Source organism: Cervus elaphus, unplaced genomic scaffold (assembly GCF_910594005.1).
Source record: "Cervus elaphus unplaced genomic scaffold, mCerEla1.1, whole genome shotgun sequence".
NCBI lineage: Eukaryota > Metazoa > Chordata > Mammalia > Artiodactyla > Cervidae > Cervus > Cervus elaphus.
The window spans coordinates 3,373,982-3,398,938 of NW_025316784.1; the positions used below are offsets into that span (position 1 = coordinate 3,373,982).

General features: G+C 55.0%; 1 protein-coding gene across 1 annotated transcript in view; it reads left to right on the forward strand.

Moving 5' to 3' along the window:
• LOC122691404 (proto-oncogene tyrosine-protein kinase receptor Ret-like) overlaps nt 1-24,691 on the forward strand; it is a 49,308-nt gene extending 24,617 nt beyond the window's left edge. Inside the window, 17 exon segments of the mRNA XM_043897970.1 lie at nt 2,212-2,453; nt 3,743-3,938; nt 5,220-5,419; nt 7,545-7,803; nt 8,518-8,643; nt 10,163-10,273; nt 11,089-11,211; nt 12,153-12,418; nt 14,905-15,052; nt 16,473-16,580; nt 17,778-17,992; nt 18,075-18,197; nt 20,317-20,387; nt 21,658-21,795; nt 22,843-22,921; nt 22,923-22,946; nt 24,420-24,691. Coding sequence (XP_043753905.1) covers nt 2,212-2,453; nt 3,743-3,938; nt 5,220-5,419; nt 7,545-7,803; nt 8,518-8,643; nt 10,163-10,273; nt 11,089-11,211; nt 12,153-12,418; nt 14,905-15,052; nt 16,473-16,580; nt 17,778-17,992; nt 18,075-18,197; nt 20,317-20,387; nt 21,658-21,795; nt 22,843-22,921; nt 22,923-22,946; nt 24,420-24,599 — 2,609 coding nt within the window. The 3' untranslated portion in view covers nt 24,600-24,691.
• Nucleotides 24,692-24,957: the final 266 nt, after the last annotated feature.

Here is a 24,957-nt window from a genome sequence, read left to right on the forward strand (position 1 = left end):
GCCAGGCATGGTTCTAGGGACCAGGGATGAAACAGTGAACAAGGTCAGGCCCAAATCCTGCCTGTCTGGACCTTCAATGCCTGGGGCAGGTGGAGACCACACAGGCGCTAAGGACGTTGGGTGGCCTCTGAAGGGACCAGGTGGGAGGTAATGCTGAGAAGGCACGGACTGGTGGAGACCACTGTCCTAAATCAGGTGGCTGGAGCAAGGTAAAGGAGGGTGCCCAGCAAGCAGGGCGAGCTCATTCAAAAGTGCGGAGGGGGAGGTGCGGCTGGAGGGGAGGGCAGAGGCTGCTGAGGGCAGAAAAATGCAAGGGAGGGGGCAGGACTTCCTGATGAGGGGACTAGGGAGCCATAGAAGGTGTTTTCAGGAGTGGGGGGAGGGTGTCATTGACAGGATATAACTTACTTTAAAAGGTTAGTCGGGCTGATGTGTTCGAAATGATTTGGGGCGAGTGGTTTGGAGGAAGCAGGAAAACTATGAAGAGGCAGGAGACATCCTTGAGTGAGAGGATGAGGACTGGGGTTGAGGGTGAAAGCCTTTAGGCCACAAGAAGCAGGCAGATTCTGGGCATGTTTTTGCAGGAAGATCCAGCAAGATTTTCTGGGGAGTTGAATGTGGGGTGTTGAGAGATTCACAAGGGGACCAAGCATGGTTCCAGGATTCCGCCTGAGCCACTGTAAGGACAGTGGACCTTGTCACAAGATAGTCCTACCACACGATGGCCCTGGGGAAGCCACATGGATATGGGGTAGGGGAAGGGCACTGGATCCGAGTGGAGATGAGAGAAGGCAACTGAGCCGCTGTGTGTGAGGTGCCATTGGACAGTTTAAAGGGGACTTAAAGGGGACACTTTTATGCTGGATGGCTGGTAAGTGAAGCCTGGATTCCCCCCAGGTTGATGGCACCCACACATGGTCATAACGTTAAAGGAGCACTCAGTAGTGTAAGGAAAGTAGTCACTCACACTTCCACATCCCTTCATTTATCCTGCCACAGGGATGGATGTCTTTGTACAAAATTGTCCCCAAAGCATATGGTTTAGTGTGCTGCCTTTTTCGCTTAAAAAGAAAAGCCATTTTTGTAACCATAAGCAATACAGGGAAATGTGTAGTTCACATGTAATATGTGGCTCTGATGTGATTTTCCACCAAGTGGAGTTGACAGCCCTCCTGAGGTTGGCTATGGGGTGGTCACTGTTGACCTTCAAGCGTTCAGCTTTTCCCCCTTTCTGGGTCCTTTCTGGAGGATGAATTCGAGGACAGGCTTGGGTTGAAGAGTATATTGTTATTACTGGTCCTCCCCTCACCAGGTTGCAGTTAGTCATTGAACTTACAGCAGTGTCTGGCGATGAACACACACAGCATCTCATCTTCTGGGGCTTCCCTGGTGGCTCAGCTGATAGAAAATCTACCTGCAGTGTGGGAGACCTGGGTTCAATCCCTGGGTTGGGAAGACCCCCTTGGAAAAGGGAACGGCTACCCACTCCAATATTCTGGCCTACAGAATTCCATGAACTGTATAGTCCATGGGGTCGCAGAGTCAGACATGACTGAGCAACTCTCACTTCACTTCATCTTCTGGCGAGGAAGCTGAAGAACAGAGACAGAACCATCAGCCTCAGGCCACGCAGCCTGCAGGTGTATAGGGCAGGGATCCAAACCAGGCAGTCAGAAATATTTGTGTGTTAACATGAAATTACACCAGATGTCCCCAATGTTGGTTTTCAAGTGGTGGAATTGTGGCTTTTTTCTCACATTCTCTAAAATGAGCATGTCTTGCTTCCACAGTTAAGAAAATTCCTGACAGTTTTTCAGATACCAGCAAACGCTAGGAGCTGGATCTCTGGGCCTGCAGCGTGACTGGTGCCAGCCCTCGCCACAGAGGAGGCAGGCAGGGTGTGTGAAGGGGTGTGCCCTCCTAGGTGATTGGGTTGAGGACCTGAGGCAGACCTCCTGGTCCCTGCTCTTCCCTATCAGCACCAGTGCAGGCTGCAGGCACAGTGATGCTCAGAGCATAATCTCCACTGCAAACTGTGCTTGGAGGCTGTGCTCCACTGTGGAAGCTGAAGAGGGGCCACGGCCCAGGCCCAGCATGCACCCCAGCTCTGTCTCCTCTTGCACACTGCTCCCTGTGGGGCCCTGAGGAAGGCAGCTCACCCTCCCCTCAGCTCAGGGTCATCCTGGGGTTGCTGGTCTGTTTGGTGCTCAGGTGAGAGTCTGCCTTTCCGCTGCGATCTGGACAGCCTGGAGGTGAGCACGCGCTGGACCCTGGACCGTGAGCAGCGGGAGAAGTATGAGCTGGTGGCCGCGTGCACGGTTCACATGGGCATGCGCGAGGAGGAGGTGATGGTGCCCTTCCCTGTGACCGTGTACGACGAGGACGACTCTGCGCCCACCTTCTTCGGGGGCGTCGACAGTGCCAGCGCGGTGGTGGAGTTCAAGCGGAAGGAGGTGCCTATGCGTTTGTCTGGTGCTTCTCTAGTGTCTGTCATCTCTTTGTTGTGCATCTGGGTCTCTCCATTCGTCATTTGTTCCTCGGTCTATTCAGCTGTCCATCTAGCCATCCAGACATGTGGCTGACCATCACTGTGGTTATTCGTCTTTCATTTGTCCATCAGTCTGTCTGTTGGGGTTTTGTTGGTTTCCAGGACAGCTGAGGAGGAGAGAGGACCAGCCCCGCTGGCCCCGAGCTGACCTCTGCCCTGGGAAGCGGGTGAGGGGAGGGGTTGGGGTGCCGGTGGGGTTGAGGGTAAGGGTGCCCAGCCTCTGACTCAACCATCAGGGCTCGCATCAGAGGGGCACAACTGTGGTACTGCAGAGGTGGGGCACACTGCCCCAAGGAGACGGAGAGGACATCTGCCAGGAGGGTGTTCCCTTCTTCGGGCTGTCAGCCCCTCAAGGGAGGGCCAGTGAGTTCAGGGAGGGTACCCCGGAGTGGAGGAAGACAGGCCAGTGGATCCGGCAGGGGTGTCCCTGCGCCGCCCCTCCCATCGGGGCCCCGCCTTCCTCTTGCCTGTGCAGGCGGAGCGTGACTGCCACCTGCTGGGCCCTGGGCTGTCCTGCAGCCGGCAGGCTGGCGGGAGCAAGGGGAGGGTCGGGGTCGGATATGCTGTGGTTGCCTGCTTCTCTGGACACCCAGGGAGCAGGTTTGGTGGATGGATGGGCAAGAGGAAAGCACATGGAGTAGGGAAATGTCCCATGAGCCTGGCGGGGCAGCTCCATGGTAACACTGTGGAGCTTGGCCAGGAGTGAGAGCAGAGATGACATGTGGCTTTACTCAGAACCCCCCTCATGACCCCATCTAGCCTGGGGTACAGAAGAAGCTGTAGGAGAGCATTCTGGTGGACACTGTGCTTAGGTCCCAGCTCTGTCATCTGTCACTGCATGACATTGAGCTAACTTCTCCACTGTGCGGGGCCCAGCTTCCTGGAAGGAGAGTGGGGGTGCCCACTCTGCACTGTGGGGACCTGAATGAGGTCTTCCACAGAGCACCAGGGCATCTGTTCTAACCCATAATCATGGGAAGTCTGGAGATGCCATTGCACCTGTTGCAGAGGTGAGGTGCAGTGGCCCAGGAAGGGTGACAAGCAGGCTGGCTGGGGGCCCCTTGCAGCTTGAACCCTGGTCAGGCTGTCCCTGGAGCCAGCTCTGACCGCACACACCTGATCCACCTGCAGGGCACATGCCCTCCTATGGGCTCTGGCTTTCGGGGCCCTGACTGGCCCCCATATTCTTTGCAGGGCACAGTGGTAGCCACGTTACGTGTCTTCGATGCAGACGTGGTGCCAGCCTCTGGGGAGCTCCTGAGACGGTACACGAACACGCTGCTCTCTGGGGATGCCAAGGCCCTCCGGACCTTCCGAGTGGAGCACATGCCCAATGAGACCTTGGCCCAGGCCAACGGCAGCTTTGTGCGGGCAACCGTGCATGACTACAGTAAGAGGGGACCAGTGTGGCCTGACAGGGCCCCCTGGGGAACTGGCGACCTGCTTTCCTTGGGCAGGGCAGCACCCTGCACAAGTAGACACCTGTCCTGGCCCTCTCAGCCCCAGGTGGCCACCCCTTCCAACCCTCTTCCCAGCCTTTGTCTCTGCTGGGCTCACCTTGGCCACCTTGGTGGGTGTTTACAGGCTGTCCTTTCTCGCTGAACTGCCCCAAGGCCAAGGCTGACCCTGGCAGGACCCCCACCACACTACCCTGTGCTGACCACGCCAGGGCTCACCGCAACCTCCTAGGTGCCCAAGTGCCCAGGGATCCTTAACCACCCCCCCCCCCAGCAACTCTCCACTAACAGGAGTTGATGTCCAGTAGCAGCTCTGTGCCCTCAAATTGGAGGGTTCTGGGATGACTGTCCTGTCTGACTTCTGAAATGTGCCCACCCTCAGGGCTAAGCACCACGTGCCCCCAGGGCTCACCTGCAGGATTGGGTGTCCTCATCAGTTGCCAAACCTCCCCACCTCCCTCGCCTGCTCTCCTGCCTATGTTTTGTAGGATCACCTTTCAAATATGCCACTTGTGCTTGGATCCTTGTTTGGAGGCCTGCTTCTGGGGAACCCAGGATCACTGGTGCCTTTACCCCTTTCTGCCTGACCTAATCCTATTTCCTGTCTTCTTCCTCACCAAGCTCTGATGACCTCTATTCTGTGCAAGGGAAAATGTCATCCTTGCCCCTGCACACTCACTCTGTATGCCATGTGCACCCAGAGATCCTTGCCTCCTTTGTACTCCACTAAATGGGGATCTTAGCCTTGGCACACGGTGACTGCTCAGGAGTGTGGAAGCTCCTGGGTGCTTGAGGCCTGTGGAATCTGAGGGTCCATAGGAGGCTGGTACTGTTGCGAGAAGTTCTCAGGGGCCAGGACGGTCTTTCTGGGACCTTGCTGGTGGTGGTGGTGGGTCTTTACCTGTGTGTCCTTGCCCTGACATGCATCTTTCTTATACACATGCACACACACACACACCTCACTGAGGTTACCTCCCAGCTGAGGAGGGTCTTCTGGGCTCAGCTCAGCACAGTGACTCACATTTAAAATATTTCAACCTTAGTGCCTACAGCCAGGTCTGTTGTCTGTGTACCGTGTGGGTAGAAGTACCTGTTGTCACACGTATGCCCATGTGTCCAGGGAATGCTTTGCAGGGGAGATGTGCAGCATCGTGGGGCAGTGGTCTCCACCCTGGGCAGGGCCCCTACCTATCATCACATGCCTCCACCTGCAGGGCTGGTTCTCAACCAGAGCCTCCCCATCTCGGAGAGCTGGGCTGTGCAGCTGGCCGTGCTGGTCAACGACTCAGACTTCCAGGGCCTGGGGGAGGGTGTCGTCCTCCTCCACTTCAATGTGTCCGTGCTGCCCATCAGCCTGAGCCTGCCCAGTGCCTACTCCTTCTCCATGAGCCGGCGGGCCCACCGCTTTGCCCAGGTGAGCTCCTGGCCTCTTGCCAGCCTGGGGAGGGGAATGGAGGAGCAGGGACTCCCAGGATGGGGTCACATGGGGGACACCACCTCCCTGAGCACACAGAGTGGCCCTGGGGAGCAACAGGCACAAAGCCAAGGAGGCTAAGGCCGTGGGAGAAAGGAGTGGGGCTGGTGGGCTTTGTGGGCCCTCTTTGCCCTCTCCCTTCTCAGCATGTTTACATTTTTTACTAATGAAAGAGCAGTGCCAGTTAAATCTATGCTGACTTGGAAAGACATTCCTGGTGAATGAAGTGGGAAAAGTAGTTTGCAGAAGTATTGGTCTTAGGTGGCTCCATATGTTCAAAACCAAGTCTTCATTGCCAGAAATTTCCAAGTGTGCAAACATAGGCATTAGTGGAGACCTCTGCAAGGAAAGACAGGAAGTGCTTCTATTTCCTACTTTCCTGCAAGTCTGTTTGCTAGAGCTTATTTTGCATTTGTCATCAGAAAATAGTGATTAGAAGTAGAAAAAAAGGGAAGTGGTAAGAATTCATCAAAAGGATATAAGGGATAGATAAGAGTGATCTCTTTTCCTCATATCAGCCAGTGTTTAACGTTTTGGTGCAATTCTTTCTAGAATGTTTCTCTGAAGCACTTTTTAAAGTTTACTTGCAGTTATGGCAGGCATGACTTAACATACTGCATTCTCCTAATGGCATAGCTGTGGCCATGTGCCCTTTAGAATATCCCATTTAGGGTCATCTCCTAATTAGGACAGTGGCTTTGCCAGTTTCTGTGGTTGGTTCCCATGCCACCTCCGCTCCTGGCAGCCACTTAGGACCCAGCACAAGAAGAGCCACATCCTTGGACGTGGCCAGGCCACCCCACTTGCCACCCCCGCCAGGCCTTTCCTGGAAGCAGAGGGCAAGGCTGGTGAGAGGTGACGAAGCAGGGGGCCCTGAGGGGTGTCCAGGGGGGCTGAGGCAGGCATAGGCATTGCCAGGGGTGTGTCAGCAGAGCCAGGCAGTGGGGAGGGTGATGAGGGCTGAGTGGGAGTGGGGTCTGAGAGGGCGGGCCCTGCCAGCCTCTGCAACACCGCCCACCCCTGACGACTAAGTCTTTCCCTGTGCCTGGACTCACGAGGGTGCAGAGACCCGAGTCTTGGCCCAGCCTTACACACACTGCTGTCTCTCACCAGCCCCCCCTTAGTATTCATGATTATAAATTGAAGGTGGTGATCTCAGGCAATTTTGAGGATCACAGGAGAAAGTGGAAGTGAACCCGCTCTGTACAAGGAAGTGCTCGGAGCCTAGGAGGTGGTTTTGTTGTGGTATGAGGAGTGGGCTTGGTGGAGCCTGGCTCTGCCCTGGGCCTGAGCAAGGCTGAGCAAGGGCCTGGCCTGTGGCTGCAAGCAGGGGGCCCTGTGCCATCACTGCCGCCAGGCCCGCAGCCCTCGACCTTGACTGGTCAGAGCTTCTGATCTCAAGCCCCAGCAGCCCTAACTCCACCTTGGGTGGTGAGGGAGGGAAAAGGAGAGTTCAGGCCCCAGTGACCACTGTGGCCATGAGGCATCCCTGGAGAAGTATCCCTTCTCTCCCAGGGGTTCCGGCCCAAGTCTCGGAGGAGGCTCCAGGACCTGGGTGGGACAGCAACCCTGCTGTGTGAATTATGGCCCGGGTGCTGTGCTCTGGCTGACCAGGCAGGTGACCCAGGCAGGACACTGAGGATGGACCCTAGTGGTGCCCAGAGCACGACGGCCCCTGCCCAGAGGGGAGGGAGGTGTGTGGGAGGCATCCAGGCTGCCTCTGTGCCCAAATGAGGGAGCAAGTGAGGGGTGAGCCGGGCAAGCCAGCAAGCGCCTCCCTGGAGGGCCAGTCCCTAAACCAAAGCCCGGCACCCTGTGTTCTTTTCACCTCCGGCTCCCAGGAGCAGGGATGAAGGGTGGTGTCACGGTCTGCGCAGGGCCAGGCCAGGCCAGGCAGGCAGATGGGTCTGCAGATTCCAGGGGCATGGAGGATGGGGAGATTGGGGGCCACCATCTCTGGGCTGAGTGGGAAACTGTCCTGGGACTCAGCTGGCATGGAGCCCCTCCAGCCACTGTCCCAGGTGGTCTACTCACCTGGCTAAGGGTTCCGTGATCCCATGCCTAGATTGGGAAAGTCTGCGTGGAAAACTGCCAGGAGTTCAGCGGCATCCAAGTGCAGTACAGGCTGCAGCCCTCCAGCGCCAACTGCAGCGCCCTGGGGATGGTCACCTCAGCTGAGGACACCTCGGGGACCCTGTTCGTGAATGACACGGAGGCCTTGCAGCGGCCCGAGTGTTCCCAGCTCCAGTACACAGTGGTGGCCACCGAGAAACCAACCCACCAGCAAGCCCAGGCCCTGCTGCTCGTTACCGTGGAAGGGATGTGTGAGTGCCCGGCTGCGGGAAGGGTCAGGGTGGATGGGGCGTGGCAGAGCCTCGGGCTGTTCCTGCAGAAGGGTGCCGTCCTATACCCCGTCACTGACCAGTGGGCTTTCTTGAGCCTCCTTCTCTGTAAGATGAGAAAACAGCGCACAGCTGCACTGGAAGGATGATGGGGGAGGTATGACACAGTTTAGTCCAGTGTGACAGCATTGTGGGTGGCCGCTGCTGCCCATCGCCTCTGTCAGCAGGACCTACCTGTGCACTTGTTTTAGGGCTGCCAGGTACAATATAGGACCCAGGTTGAGTGTGAATTTCAGGTAAACAACAAGCAATTATTGTGGTGTAAGTACATCTCGTGCAGCCTTTGCAGTGAATTAGAAGACAAACTCCCCTATGTCCCTGTGATATTAGGGCCATATTTACACAAAGCAGGTATTCACTGTTCTCTGAAGTTCAAGTTTAATTGGGTGTCCTGCGTGTCCCTGGATGAGTCTGGCCACCTCCCATCCCCACTCCATACTCAGCCCCTTAGCTGCCCCTGCTGTGTGACTATGATGCCACCCCTCCCCCAGCAGCCCCCTCACTACCCTGCGCCCCCAGAGTTTAGTGACTGCCTCCCCTCTGGGCTCAACTCGGGACAGCTCCAGCCAGTGCTGCCTGCACCCATGGGTGCCCATGGCAGGCTGGCCCCCCATGACTGCTTTCTGCCACCCCTAGACATGCCTGAAGAGCCTGGCTGCCCCCTGTCCTGCGTGGTCAGCAAGAGGCAGCCTGAATGTGAGGAATGCGGTGGCCTGGGCTCTCTGACAGGCAGGTGCGAGTGGAGACAGGGAGATGGCAAAGGTAGGCCCTGGGCAGAGCCAGGCGGTGGGGAGTGTGATGGGGGCTGAGGGGGAGTAGGGTCTGTGCATGCAGGCCCTGCCAGCCTCTGTGACACCCCCCACCCCTGCCCATCTAGTCCTCCCCTGCGCTTGGTCCCTGCCGTGGCTCCTGATGCCAGGAGAGGGTGGTCACGAGCGCAGGGAACAGAGAACCTTCCAACTGTTTATCACCGATGGGATCACAGGTGCCTGAGACTGAGCTCGCTCTGGACTTGAGAAGGTCGGGGCCAAAGTTGAGATGTGTGTGTTTTCTTTTTACTTTATTCTAAAATTCTGAATTTCTGTATTGGTGCCTAAACCAGATGGTAATTAACATGTATATATCCATTTCTCTACCCATATACACATAAATACATGTGCAGTTGTGAATGTGAAATTGAAAGTGTTAGTCGCTCACTCGTGTCTGACTCTTTGGGACTCTGTGGACTGTAGCCCACCAGGCTCCTCTGTCCATGGAATTCTCTGACAAGAATACTGGAGTGGTAGCCATTTCCTTCTCCAGGGACTGTCCCAAGCCAGAGATCAAACTCAGGTCTCCAGCATTACAGGCAGACGCTTTACTATCTGAGCCACTATATTCACCCAATGCCTTCTCTTTTTTTTTAACTTTTTATGTTATATTGGAGCATAGTTGATGAACAATGTTGTGTCAGTTTCCAGTGTACAGCATAGTGATTCAGGTATACATATACGTGTATATATTCTTTTTCGAATCCTTTTTCCGTTGAGGTTTTTATAGCATATTGAGCAGAGTTCCATGTGCTATACAGTAGGTTCTGGTTGGTTATTTTAAATATAGTGTGTATACATGTGTATCCCAAACTCCCTGACTATCCCTTCTCCCCACTCTTCCCCCATTCACCCAATGCTTTTAAACACATAGTTCACAGACACTTTTCGAAGATCTCTTGGTAATATTACTGTGCATCCAAGAAGTGGAGGAATTAAGGTAGACTACACTGTTGACATGTCATTTATGGTTGGCTTTACTTCATGAAAACACAAACCTTAAAATAATTCAAAATATCCAAAGTGGTCTTCAGAGAGGCTCTACCCAGGAGTTCCCAGCCCAGGGGACATGGACCCAAATAGGAGGGACCTGAGCAGCCTTGGGTGTGGACAGTAACTGGCTGCCAGCTGGGCCCACCAATCTGAGGGTCCCACCCACAGTGCAGCCTAGAGAGGGTCCCAGCCTCATCTGGTCTCTTCTGGCCTCTCTGATGTGAGCCTGGCACAGCTCTGGGACTGCCTGGCTCCTCTGGCCCCCACCATCCTGGCTGCCCTGTACCTCAGGGATGCCCTGCTGGTAGGGCTCTGTGTGTGGTTCTTCTCTGCTCAGATCTCAGTTTGCTCTTCCTTGCAGGGGATGGGGTGGGGTACAGGGTTGACCTGGAAGGCCCTGGGGTGTGACCCTCCTGGCTCTGCAGTCTGAACAGGGCAGCTGCTCCCTTGTGGTCATAACTGCCCACTCTGTGTTGTAGGGATAACCAGGAACTTCTCCACCTGCTCCCCCAGCATCAGGACCTGCCCCGATGGACACTGTGATGCCGTGGAGAGCAGAGACCCCAACATCTGCCCCCAGGACTGCCTCCGTAAGCAGCCCGATGAGCCTGCACCGTGACTCTGAGCGAGCAGGAGCCTGATTGGGTGGGGGGAGTAACAAGCTAAAGGGGCTTGGACTCTCACCTGCATTTCAGCCAGACCAGCCAAGCTTCTGGGTTTTGCGTGCTGAGCCCTTTCCTAACATTTTTTTTTAATAAAGGTGCTCCTCCCCCCAAATTAGAGCTTGCTGGCTTGACCCACACCCTTCCAGTGTTGCTCTAGCCAACTCATGGGGCACGACTCCCTGTCCCCCGTTTTGCTGACTGCCAGCTGCCCCCTCTGCCCCTTTTCTGCTTCTGAAAAGTAACCAAGTGTGGACCTTGACCTGGGCCCAGGGCAGCCTGTGGGTTCCTCCTCTCACCTGCTGCAGCCAGGGAGCTGGTTTGGGGGCTCATCATGCTGCAACTGGGGCTTCCCAGATGGCGCTAGTGGTAAAGAAACCCACCTGCCAATGTAGGAGATGCGCAGGTTTGATCTCTGGATTGGGAAGATCCCCTGAAGAAGGGCCTGGTGACCCACTCCAGTATTTTTGCCTGGAGAATCTCATGGACAGAGGAGCTTGGTGGGCTACAGTCCACAGTGTTGCAAAGAGTCGACCTGACTGAAGCGACTTAGCACACATGCATGCATGCTGAGGCTCTTGCCTGGGGTGACCTAGACTTCTGATCTCACTGTGCTCCCTGGGCGTGAGAGTGCTGACATCAGGTGGGGAGGGGCCTCTCATGATCCTGTCTGGTGGTCCTGGCTGGCCAGGTCCCCCTGGAGGCTGAGAGTGGGCTGCTGAGTGGGTGGTGTCTGTCCTCAGGGGGCGGCAGCATCATTGGTGGGCACGAACCTGGGGAGCGCCGGGGGATTAAAGCTGGCTTCGGTATCTGCAACTGCTTCCCTGAGAAGAAGAAGTGCTTCTGCGAGCCGGAGGATAGCCAAGGTGCATTGGGGGTTGGGGGGTGGGGGGCACAGCTGGCCGGGATCCCCACACCTCCCTGAGCCTCCAGGGAGCAAGGGAGAAGATTGCAGGAAGGAAGAGAAACCTAGGAGATCTTCCTCCTTCCCTGGGGTCTTGGTTCCCCCATGTGTGCAGACAAGGAGCTGGCTCAAGGCTACTAAGACTGCCTTGTGGCCCGAAGTTCCTTTTTTTTTTTTGGCAAGGCTTATGGGATCTTAGGTGCCCAACCAGGGATTGAATCTTGGCCACAGCCGTGAAAGCTCCTTGTCCTAACTGCTGGACCACCAAAGAATTCCCTGGCCTCAAGTTCTATAATAAAGATTGGGCTGGAAAACTAGTTATTCCACCAAATAGCTCAGCATCTCCTCAGACTGTGCCTGTGTAGAGCCTTTCCTGGGCCTGTGGCATTGGCCAGCTGGGTCCCCCCTCCCAGCACCCTCCAGGTGCTTCTTCTAGAACAGGGGGGCCCCACTGAACACATGGGGAGCTTTTCTGGCATTTGGGTGGTCATTGCATGGCCCAGATCCTGGGCCACTTGTCTTTCCTCTCCACTATATATTGAACATGAAGAAAATACAGAAGATATTAGGAATGCAGGAGAAGAACTTCTCCCACCCCCCGGGCCCCTGGGCCTCTGGCTTCAGTGCAACGTTCCAGGGTGGGGGAGGTGCAGGGGTGCACAACCTCTGGTGTGTGACCTCAGGCAGGATGTTTATAAATGCTCATTCCTTCCAGAAAAGGGCAATAATAGTCTCTTGTAGCAAAAACATACAGAACAGTACCTGCCATGGGTCAGGAGTGTTGGCAGGCAGCTCACAGTCGGTCACAGCAGCCACTTCCTGGCTGTCACAGGTGTGGCTCTGTTGGGTATTGGGGGTCCCCCTTGTGGGGTGTCTACTCTCACAGCCCCTACTCGCCCGCAGACACCCTGCGTGATGACCTCTGCTGCACAGTGATCACGGCAGCTGTGGTCTTCTCCATCGTATCTGTGCTGCTGTCTGTGCTGCTGTCCACCTTCTGCATCCACCGCTACCGCAAGAATGCCCACAAGCCGCCCATTGCCTCGGCTGAGATGACCTTCTGTCGACCCGCCCAAGCTTTTCCGGTCAGCTACTCCTCATCTGGTGCCTGCCGGCCCTCTCTGGACTCCATGGAGAACCAGGTCTCAGTGGACACCTTCAAGATCCCGGTGAGGTTCTCCATGTGGCAGCAGGGCCAGGGAGGCAGCCCTTCCAGGTAGCCATGTGGGTAGCCTCTGGTCTAGGGCAGCTGGGGAAGGAGGGGGGGACAGAAGGGGCAGAGCCCTTGGGGTTGTTGCATCCTTGCCTGCCAGGAGGACCTCGTGAGCTTCCAGCTGTCTTCTAACCTCCACCGAGATGTCTTTCAGGGAGGGCAGAAGGCAGGGGTGGGGCAGAGAGCGTGAATCAGTGTGGAAAAGGATGGGTGTGGATTTAAATGACTGAGATCTGGGCCATTAGGCTCCAAGGAGAGGGCAGGCCATGCTGTACCCACCTAAGATATCTCCTACGGAGGCCCCAAGTGCTGGAGGATGCAGCCTTGGGGGAGGCCCTGAGGAGGAGTGTGTGGGTTTTATTCTCAGAAGGTAGGACCACCCTAGGGCTGGAGGCTGATGTTCTGCCTTCATTTCCACGGGTCGCTCTGCTGGGGAGTCTGTTGGGTAGGAGCCCCATGATGAAACACTGTCCCCATCCAGGCGAGAGAGACTGGCAGGTGGGGGGCCTGGCCGCAGCCAGGAGGGGATTCTGTCTGTGGCTTGGAGAGTGGGGTTGCTGAGAGGCCTCTCAGGCACCATCAGGGGAGCCTGGCCCCAGGACTCTGTGACTGGCCTGCCAAGAGGGGAGAATCAGCCCAAGCCTCCTCCTCCATGACATGGTCTGGGCCTGCAGTTAGTGTGGGAGGCTCAGACACCACCTCCTGCCCGGCCAGGCTGCTCCTCCGCCTGTCTGCCCTCCAGTGTTTTTGCTGAGGAGACTGAAATACTATGGGGACTGGGGGCTGGAGACCTCCCACCTGCTGAGTGTTTGGAACCAGCAAAGTCAGGAAGGAGGCCTCTGTGGCCACCACATCTGGGAATGGCCCTCGTGGCCCAGGGACGAGCCATTTGATTCCCTTATATGCCCTGACGGTTTGTGCTGAGACACACAATGAGAGAGGTTCTTCTGTGGGGGGGGGGGGGGCCACGGACCACTTTCAGCCTCTAGCCCAGAGTGCAGAGAAGCCAGAGCTGGGCCGGAGGCCCAGGACCACACTGACCAGCTCTGAGGTCTTAGACACATTATTCGACCCTTTGGCCTTAGTTCTGTCTTACATAAAGTGGGGAGGACACTTTGGGGTTTTAGCACTTTTAAAGAGAAACAAATGAGAGATATCCCCTCTTAGCCCAGTCTTTATGTGCAGTCAGCTGTTATCCAGTGCAGTGTGGACACCAGGGTGGTGGTGACTCTGTTGTCACCTTTGAGCCTGACTATGGATTCTTGGTAGAGGAGGAAATGGCAACCCACTCCAGTATTCTTGACTGGAGAATCTCATGGACAGAGGAGCCTGGCTACAGTCCATGGGAGTCAGACACGACTGCCTCTTTTGCAACTTAAAGAACAAACAACATGGGTTATTGGGGAAGCTGAGACACCAGGACACCTGGGGAGCTGGCTGGAAGGCGCCCCTGGCCGTGGTGCTTAGAGGAGCCTGCCTCTGCTCCCAGACGTAAGAACACAGGGTTCTGGTCCCTGGGCGGGGGGGGGGCAGTGGGTCACCAGTGTGTGTCTGTGGGTTAGGCGAGCCTGCCAGGCACATCATAAGCAGCCCCTGGAGCCATGCCCACACCCAGCCACAGCAAGACTTGGGGACCTGGGCATCCAGTGCTGACGGGAAGGCAGGTTCCAGACAGGCTTCAGCATCCCCAGAGTTCAGGTCTTCGAGCCAGTCTTGGGGTCTGGGAAGACCCCACCCCAGAGGGGTCTTCAGTGGGCATGGTGTGTTGGGAAGGCCGGTGTGTGCAAGTTCTGGCCAGTGGCTGGGCTGTGGGAGGAGCAGACTCTTCCACACATTGTCAGGGAGGGATGGGGGGGGTACCTGAGGGGCACAGTGGTAACTTTCTAGAGGCTGCCACACCAGGAAGGTGTTCTTGACACCCCATCCTGTAGCTGGGAGTGCAGGGCTGGTAGGCAACTGGGGCCACAGCTGCCACTTGAGTTCTCTTGGAAGTCCTGGAGCCTGGGCCACTGTCAGTGCCTGGTGTCCAAAACAGAGGTGGTGCCATGAGGCTTGGGCCTGAGTCCCAGGGAAGAGGCTGTGGTCCCCCTGTGAGCACCTGTGGGTGCTGAGTAAACCCTGACTCTCTCACTGGAGATACCAGGCCCTGGGCCTGAGGTGGCCCAGGGCATCTATAGTAGATGGAGGCCAGTGAGGGTATGAGCATACGGAGTCCAGCCAGTCTGTGGCAACACCTGCCTTCCTGTGGGGGGACGCATCTTGTCATGGCACCTCAGGGCCTGACTGTGGGGTCTTGCCCTTGGACATGGTGACTGTCACCTGTCACTTCAGGTGACAGTCGGCCGTCTGCACATGGAGCTTGTCCGCCGGCTCTTGCCTTCTTCCTTTCTTCTTACCTTCGCCATCTCTCTTCCCTCTCTTTTTCCTTCAAACCCAATGTAGGAGGATCCCAAGTGGGAATTCCCACGGAAGAACTTGGTGCTTGGAAAAACTCTGGGAGAAGGTGAATTTGGAAAAGTGGTCAAGGCCACAGCCTTTCGGCTGAAAGGCAAAGCAGGGTACACGACTGTGGCTGTGAAGATGCTGAAAGGTACGTGCCCAGGCAGTACACAGGGGGCTCTGCCACTCACACCTGCGGGGGCCCCAGTGGGTGGATGAAGCCCTTATGACAGCCAGGACTCTGGCAATCAGCCTGCTGCCTCCTGAAGAACCAATACGCCTCCCCTGCTCTTCTTGAGTGGCTGCAGTCTAGGGACCTCCACCATGGATGATGTGGGCTGGTGTGGTCCCTGGAGAAGCAGGGTAAGACATTCCTCCCTTGAAAGCTTTCAGAGCCATGTTGCTTGTGTATCAATGTTGGGTAAAGATCCGAGTTTAAATTAAAAGCCCTTAAGTTCAAAACCGACAGCTCTCCCCACCTCAGTCTGCCCCATTAATTTCTTTCGCCAAGCGTCCACTGAGGTCCTGGTGAAGAGACCACCTGTAAGGACTGGCCCCTGTCCCCCAGGTCCCTGCCTTTCCCAGTCCCCATCCCCCCCAGCCCTTAGTGGGCCAGCACTGCCCCAGTCTTAGCACATGCTGGGTATCCTCACTGCTGCTTCTCAGCAGGGACTGGGTAGACAGTCCTCTGCCATGGCTGAGTTCTGCCTCAGCTTGACCAACTGAGGGCCCAGTGGCCATGTGATGGGCACATTTTAGGCTGATGCACTCTGATGTTCAGCAGTCGGGGAGCCATGCAGTGCCGGGTACTTTTGTGTACTTACCCAGGCCCTCAGACTGGGGTTGCCCCTTGTCTATGAGACCCCAGGCCCTAAGAGGGCACAGTGAGACTGGCCCTGGGTCACTCATGTGTGGTCCAAAGGGTTCCAATGCCCCATCTTGCAGCTGTCTTCTCATTTCCAGACAAGTCTACAGCCAGAGGCAGTGGCACAACTGGGCAGTGGGATGTGGGGCCATGACCCAGGAGGACAGTTGGCCAGGAGACCTCCACACCCAAGCTCCTGAGCACAACTATCTCTGCCCTTGGAAAACACACACTCAGCATGGCAAGACGACTTCTGTGAAGTCTCATGGCCTTCACCTTTCTCCAGGGCCTCACCCCCCTTTGCCAAGTGCTTGGTTGGCAGGTGTTTGGGGACACCAGGGAGTCCCTTTACCTCCCCAGAAGGGTTAACGAAGGGTTAACGCCACTGTCTTTGAGAGATGGTGATTGCAGGGAAATAATGCCATTTGCATGCATAGCCCAGCCCAGAAGGCTTTCCATGGAAAGACTCTGCTCACATGGAAGTGCGCTCCTCTGGTTCTTACTCCCTGTAGGCAATTGAGGCCGCTGTTGACCCTCCCATGGGCTGAGAGTAGCTCCAAGCAGTGAGGTCCTGGCAGGCCTCAGTCTGAACCTGAGTAGGATGTCTGGGAAGGAGACAAGTCTGTGTAGACCCCTCGTTTGCACCTGTGACCCAGCATGGTGGTAGCAGGGACTTTGTGACCTGCTTTGTTTCTGTGCATTTCAGAGAATGCCTCCCCAAGCGAGCTGTGGGACCTGCTATCAGAGTTCAACCTCCTGAAGCAGGTCAACCACCCGCAAGTCATCAAGCTGTACGGGGCCTGCAGCCAGGATGGTAAGACCAGCCGGGGACTAGCAGCTGCTGGGCACAAGCCAGGGGCTCTGGGCTGCTCCATTCTGCATTCTCCCTCATCCCCATCCTTTTCTTCTCTGGCACCTGTCCTCTCTCTTCCTGGAAGCATGGTTTCTCTGGCTCTTGCCTGAAACTTGTGTGTCAGTGGACCATGAGGGCTGCCACAGGAGTGTTCCCTGGGGTCTCTGGCGACATCCTGGTTGTCAGCACCCTGCCCCAGGCTGAGCCCTTAAGACAGGGAAGTCCAGAGATGAGCAGTGTCTCCTGGGCACCTACTAGATATGCCATAACCTCCAGGTGATCTCAACCCCACCCCAGCCTGGGGTGGCAAAGGCAATGGCAGATCATTTTTCACATAAGAGCATTTTGCTCTATTAGTCTTCCAAAACTGCTTTGCCACCCTGGGGGCCTCCCACTTTGTGTGTGTGTGTGTGTGTGTGTGTGTGTGTGTGTGCATGTGCGCGTGGGTGCATGTGTATTTCGGGTGTGAGGGAGATGGGAGGCCGACAGGGAGAGAGCAGCAGGGGCACCAGTAGCACTCAGGGCCGGGCCTCGGGGAGGACTGTGGCCTGAGAGCAGGCAGGGCAGGGAGAGGGTGGCCAGGGGCAGTCCAGAACCTCTGCCTCCATCAGCTGTCCCCAGGCCATACTGTGGCAAGACCAGGGGTACAGAAAGTTCCTGACATCCGAGCAGCAGTGGTTATCTCCCAGGGCAGCTTCAAATGCAGTGACTGCTTGCCCTGGACACCCAGGAAAGAGGTTGTGGTCAACTGTCCAGGCAGCTGGCTTTGGAATCCAAAGCCCCTGCAAGATGGAGGAGCTTCCCAAGTGGCACTAGTGATAAAGAACCTGCCTGCCAATGCAGGAGATGTAAAAGACTTGGGTTCAATCCCTGAGTCAGGAAGATCCCTTGGAGGGGGACATGACAACCTACTCCACTCTTCTTGCCTGGAAAATCCCATGGACAGAGGAGCTTGGCAGGCTACAGTCTATAGGGTCACAAAGAGTCAGACATGACTGAAGTAACATAGTGCTGCAAGGTGGAGAGCAGAGTGATGGGAGAGTGAGCTGAGGCTTGAGTCCTCAGGCTGCTGGAAGCGATTGCCCCGTGCTGGCCCAACTTCTGCCTGCCCAGGGTCACCTAAGCAGCCAGCCCACATACCTACTGCTCTGCCCCTAGGGCCACTGCTCCTCATCGTGGAGTATGCCAAGTACGGCTCCCTGCGGGGCTTCCTCCGAGAGAGCCGCAAGGCGGGACCTGGCTACGTGGGCAGCGGGGGCAGCCGCAACTCCAGTTACCTGGACAACCTGGAGGAGCAGGCCCTGACCATGGGCGACCTTGTCTCCTTTGCCTGGCAGATCTCACAAGGGATCCAGTACCTGGCTGAGATGAAGGTGCGTGCCGCCCCAGCCCCGCGCCCCCTCCGCCAGCGATTGGCCCGGGGTTCAGGGGTCCCTGCTGTTGTCTTTTCCACAGCTTGTCCATCGGGACTTGGCAGCCAGAAACATCCTGGTAGCCGAGGGCCACAGGATGAAAATCTCAGATTTTGGTCTGTCCCGAGATGTTTATGAAGAGGATTCCTACGTGAAGAGGAGCAAGGTACCAGGCTCTGGGGTGTGATGGCCTGAGGGCAGAGGGCATGGTCAGGGAGCCCACAGGGTGGGGACAGATTTTGATCTGAGGAAGATAAAGCGGGTTTTTAGAGTGCAAACTTCCAGTCCTCATCCCCGAACTCTTTCCTAGTCCTGGGTCCCCAGAGACCCAGAGCAGGACTCAGTCTTGAGCCTGTTCCTTCTCTTCCTCACAGCCACACGTGCTGTTTTGGAGCTCCCTGCTGGGAGTGGGGTTCCTGCAGCTTCTCTCACTTTTCATCACTATCACTTCTAAAGGTCACCCACCACTGCAGAAATAACAATCTTCTTGTCTGCAGTTGCTCCTCTCACTGCTGCAGAGTGAAGGTCACTGTTTTACTTTCTGTGTAACTTTAGTCCTTTGCTTGGGGAAAAGAAATGAATTAAACCCAAGCTTGCTAGTCATTCTTTACAGAAAGGATTGAACCACTTTACAGCAGGGTATGCTCCTGGTCCAAGGGCCTAGGAACGGCTGACTAAGTGAGTTTGGAAGGCAATCAGGAGGATCCTGGAGACAAAGTCCAGAGTTACAGTGTAGAGATTTGGGAAGCTTTTTCCAAGTCACTAAAACAGGTGGTTCGGGGACCTTCTTGGGAAACCTGGTTCCCTGGTATGGTCCCCTTCCCTGTGACATTGGTCTTGACTTTCTTGGTGCTGCTATCCTCCCAACCCCTTTCTAGTAGCCTCCCTGTGACAGACTAGACAGGGAAGATCACAGGCCCCCTCAAGACACACAGCTAAGCTGGCATTCAGAACAGATGCTGCTCAAAAAGAAAAACACAGAAAGCCACGACATACACTTCAGCTTTGCTCTGAGGGGCGAGTGAAGCCCAGGTGCTCCTGGGGCTGTGAGGATGACATTTGATTTCTTGTGGGGTTTCTGTTGTGACAGCACATCTTAGAAGTGCTGAAGGGGAAGTGGAGAGGGGTGCTCCCTACCCCGTGGAGGGGGCTGGATGGAACTTCCTGTTGATGCACTGGTCCTCGGGAAGGCCCTGTGTCACCCAGCAAGGAAGCACAAGGTGCCCAAGCTCGGCCCCTGAGAGCACAGCCTGCAGGTTGCATTGTTAGAAACACACACCCTCGAAGCAGTCACACTTCATGTAGGGTATGAATCCTAAATAGTACTTTAAAAAAAAAAAAAGAAGTACAATAAATGCATTAAAATCCAAAGCAAATGCCTTTTTTTTAATTGATTGTGCCTTGATGCTGACCTGTTTGTTGTTGTTTAATCGATCAGTCGTGTCTGACTCTTTGCGACCCATGGACTGTAGCCCAGCAGGATCCTCTGTCTATGGAATTCCCCAGGCAAGAATACTGGAGTGGGTTGCCATTTCCTCCTCCAGGGTATCTTCCTGACCCATGGATCAAACCCGCATCTCCTGCACTGCAGGTGGATTCTTTACCACTGAGCCACCAGGAAAGCCCGCTGATCTATTTGTACCAAAAAGCTATTTCTTAAGTTGCATTAGAAAGGATTTGTTAGGTTGAACTCCAGCCTCTCCATGGTGGAGGACAGTCTTTTAGAGGATGCTAAAAGGGCCCTGGGATAAAATAAGGGAAAAATCAGACTCAAGACACTCACATTGATTTCTTCGCTCAGAGCTTCTTAGAAAGGCCTTTAGTGTGTTCATTTGTGTCAGAAATTCCCAAGATGGAAACACTGGATGTTGGCTTCCCAGACCCCTTCACCCTCAGAAATCAGGGGAGATCTTGATGGAAGTGCTTCCAGCCTACCCACTGGGCAGCACCCAGGGTGCAGTGCCCCTGATCTCCCGAGAAGTGACCACAGTGGGGCCTGGCTTGCACTTAGCATCAATTCCTTGGGATGTGGTGCATGACCAGCACACCTTGTATAGCTGTGGGCAGGCCGACTGACTCCCTCGGGGGTCTCAGCCAAGCCTAGGAAGGCGGGGCTAGGACTCCAGCCCCTGTGAGGCTGGGCTGCTGGCCTCTACCCAGGAACACACTGGAGTCATTACTCAGTGTTCCCTAAGAGCTGAAAGAGCCTGAGATGTGTCCCCCACACACACCAGTTCCTAGGATCTCAGAGCAACGTTAATGCCTTTCTTTCACTCCTTCCTTAGGGTCGGATCCCAGTCAAGTGGATGGCCATTGAGTCCCTCTTTGATCATATCTACACCACCCAGAGTGATGTGTGAGTCTGGGTGTTGCCTTCCTGGGGTGGAGGTTACATGTATGCACCTGTCTGGGCAGCTCTGCTGGGGAACAGAGTTGCCCTGAGTCCCTGTCAGCTCATTCCAGCCGTCCAGAGTGACCTCCCCAAACTGGGGGGCTGTGGATGGGGAAGCTTTGTGTACTCACACAGCAAATGGCAAAGGCCCAGGCAGTAGTTCTGAGTGCCACGGTGGAATGCATGAGGATGTGAGCCATAGCTGCAGCCCCCTTGCCTCCCCCACCTCCCCTGCCCTCTCTTTGGACATCTCAGTGACACACAGTCCCAGCTGAACAGTTCCCTCTCTGTGAGCCTGAGTGTGAGCGGGCTTCAAGCAGGTCCCTGGAGACTGGTCCCCACCCAGAGACAGGTTTAGGGTGGAGTGACCTTGAATGGGTTTCCGGTACCCAAACTGCTCCAAGACCAAAACTCAAGTCTTCCAAGTCCAACTGCATTCTCAATTGTTTTGAAAACCACAACAGACTTGTTTCCAAATGTTCTGCTGTAAACAGCCTTGCATGTTTTAAATAAAGTAGGCTGTGAAAAGGCAATTCTTAAACAGTTTTAACAGCTGTGTTCTGATTACCAAGTGGACTGTAAAACAACTGGAAATGCAGGGGAAAGCATAATGAGACTAAAAGTCAATGGGGCCCCACCATCCCAAAATAACTACGGCCAGCACTCACAGGCCTTGCCTAGAGTTGTCCGTGGCATGCAGGCATTCTTTATTACTGTAAACGGGCTTGTGTGATAATGCTGTTTTGTGATGATTTTGTCCCCACTTGACAGTAAATTTTCCCTCACAGTTGATATTTTCCCATTGCAGTGTTTTTTCCTTTTAACATCTTATGAAAATTTCCAGGCACACAGAAAAGGTGAAGGGGTTTTGCAGAGTGCCCTGGTGCCCTGTGGCCTCAGTTTGACCTGCTTTTCACTGTGCTCATTTGCATTCCCTGTGCCGTCTCTGATGCTACAGAGCTTCACCTCAGGGGTCAGCCACCTGCCCTTTTTGGATATGGGGGCTGAGCTTGGGCAGCAGCTTGCCAGGGGGTTGGGGCAGGGCAGGCAGACACCTGGTCCCGCCTCCATTCCACTTCCATCTGTCTGGTCAGCCTAGGCTGAAACTGTGGGCACTTGGACCACTCTCTGTACAGGGAACTCGGGTCCTGTTGCTGCCCAGGGGGAGGATATCTGGGGCGCTGAGGATGCCACAGACTCAGTGCAGTCGCTCATTGGCCCTCTGGTTCTGCAGGTGGTCCTTTGGTGTCCTGCTGTGGGAGATTGTGACCCTGGGCGGCAACCCCTACCCTGGGATTCCTCCAGAGCGGCTCTTCAACCTTCTGAAGACAGACTATCGGATGGAGAGGCCAGACAACTGCAGCGAGGAGATGTGAGCATGCTTTCTCTGGTCCAGCCTCCCCAGCCACTGACACTCCAGGTTTTGGAGGGGTGGGGTCATGCACACTCATCCTTTCCCACTGCTGGGCAGCCCTGGGTGCCAGCCCTAGGCGAGCTGGGCAGCTGGAAGCAACGGGCTAAGACAAAGGCACAGATGACAGAGAACCACCCTTGGGCATGATGGCAGATGCTGGGGACCCAGATTCCACTGGGGGCTGGGTGGGCCTCCTGGGGGGACTTACAAGCTGAGGGGGAGCAGGACCCCAGGAGAGGTGGTGGAAGGATGAGGGAGCAGCTTCAGTCTAAGGCTAGAGACCTGTCCCAGGATGCTTGGGGAGGGGCAGGTAATTCAGAATGGCCCCAGGGGTACATACAGGGGAGCGCCCAAGTGGAGACACCAAGGCAGACAAAGAGCAGGCAGATGGCACCTGGACTTCAGCTCGAGGGCACCAGAATCTTCTCATCAAATGGTGGTTCCATCAGATGATCCTTGGAGAACAGGTTGAGAACACATGAGAAGGGGGTCGTCCATAGTTAGACACACACTGGTCCATTCATTCTACAAAGTCTGTCATGCACCTGCCATGTGCCTGGCTCAGGGCTGTGGGAGTGCAAGGGTGAGTAGGTGCTGCCTCCCTGGGCACCCTAGACTGGCAGGCACAGGCCCAGCACTCACCCACAAGGTGGCCCCTGCAGCCCTGCCAGAGCCCCAGGGGAGGGAGGGAGGGAGGTGCAAGACAGAGTGTGCTTGGCAGGTTTTTGTGTTCATACACAGTTCATCCTTCATAAGAGTTTTAAGGACTGGCATTTCTGCGTTAGCTGCCATAACAAGCATGGCTGGACCACAGCGCCAGACACTGTGAGCCCCTGCTGACCCATCATACCCTGGCCCAACTCAGAGAAGGATGTCAGTGACACAGGAACAGCTTTGGGATTTTGGACCAGAGCCTCTGGGGCCCAGGTGCACTGTACTGGGTGTGGTGGTTGTGACTGGGCAATCCTTGCTGGATTGTCACCACCCACCTGTTTGTCTCACCAGGTACAGTCTAATGCTGCAGTGCTGGAAGCGGGAACCAGACAAGAGGCCAGTGTTTGCCGACATCAGCAAAGACCTAGATATCTAAGATGATGGTTAAGAGCAGAGTGAGTACCCGGAGCCAATCCCTGGTGCCACTTCCCTCACCCCAGTTCATGGAATTCCCAATACAAAGGCAGAGTGCGGCTGTGCAGAGTGAGATGGTCATGTCGTCTCCTGGTAGGGGGCAGGGCAGACTGGGGGCAGGGGGCGGGGCGGGCACGAACCTTTATCCTTAATCCAGGCCTCTTGGACTTCTTGAAATTAGGGAGAAACCAGGATTTTTACCTTGACACTTAGGAAGAGCCCTCCACAGACAGGGGTGGGAAGAAGATATGCCAAAGCCAAACAAAATTATTTTCAATAATGGAACTTGAGGAAGTAAAGTTGGAATGAATGTGTCCTAAATTCAGATTCTATGAAGGGTCTGGCTAGGGGTGGGAAGTGAAGGGAGCAGTGGAAACTGTGACAAATAGTAACCTACCAGCTGGCTCTGAAGGACCTGTTACCATAGACAATGTAACCTGTAGGAATAAGAGTGCCAGCATGCCAGGGCTTTTTAAGGGATGTTTATGTTTCCCAGTTTTTATAGCAATTTCCAAAAGCTCAGTGTGGGCCAAACAACATATCTGTGTGCCTCCAGTTTACAACTCTAGGTGATAGAGGAAATCAACACAGTTTTCACTAATATTGATTGGGCAATGGGCTGCCTCCTGTATTCTGCCTTAGATGCTGGGGATGCAAGTAAAGAAAATAGACACAGACCTTGCTTGCCCTCTGGTGGTTTCATCCTTAAATTGACACAGTTACTGAAAGTTGTCATTTCTCCAAACATGGAAGGCAAGATGCATGGACTGGGCCCCTTGGAATAAAACCCAACCTTGGTGTATCGTTTGGGCACATCCTATGATTTGCCCTAAACAGAGGTAATAGCTGATGCCTACAAACAGCTTTCCTAGAACAGTGCTGAGAACCAGCCAGAAACACACTGGAAGCATTCTTGACACCTTTAACCAGGGCAGTGGAAGTAGCCGGTCCTCACAAATCATCCTGCTTGGGAGCTGAAGCCTCTAGCAGCATCTTATGCAAAACCCACACCGATGACTCAGATTTCTTGGTCCTGACTTGATATTGGAGATGGCAGGAGTGCCTGGAGGGAAGCCAGAAAGTGTGGAGCAGATGGGGAATGTGTCTTGGCCTTCCCACATGAGTCACGGGACTGCAATCCCAGAGCCTCAGGTTTTATAAACAGGCCTGTTCTCCAGTGCTGGGCCTGGTGCCCCTAGCGCTGCAGAGAGAGGACCAGAACAATGAGGGAACACATTTCTGCCTCCAAGAGGTGATTTTCTGTGATGAGGACCAGAGGCTGGGGGAACTCATGCTGACAGACCTGGCCAGGGGCTCAGATCTGGCGAGAGGTTGATAGGTGCGGGGTGGGACTCGGCTGGGGCTTCTGCTATCAGGCAGGGCGGGGGTGGGGAGGGGTGGGCATGTCCAGCAATGACCTGCTCCAGGAGTGACCAGGTCTCTCTCCCTTCCAGGACTACTTGGACCTGGCCGTGTCCACCCCATCCGACTCACTGTTGTATGATGATGGCCTGTCAGAGGAGGAGACACCCCTGGGGGACTGTAATAATGTTCCCCTCCCTCGCACCCTCCCCTCCACATGGATTGAAAACAAACTCTATGGTAGAATTTCACATGCATTTACTAGATTCTAGCCACGTTGTTCCTGCTCTCTGCACTGTCCTTACTCTCTGTAATGCTTTTTAAGAGTGTTTCTGGTTTGAATGAAACCAAAGTCTGCTCTGAACCTTTTTGTTTGTAAATGTCTGACTTTGCATCCATTTACATTTAGGCATTTTTTTAAAAACTATGTTTTTTTTAAAGGATGTGAAAATATGTGTGATGATCACATTGCCCAGCAGCTTAAGATGATAGAGGAGAGGGCGGGGCAGAACTCTCAGGGGATTTTTTTTTTTTTGGCTCCTCGCATTTTTCACACCTTTTCATGCTCCTCGCATTTTTCACACCTTTTCATGCTCCTCGTCTTTTTTTTTTTTTTTTGCTCCTCGTATT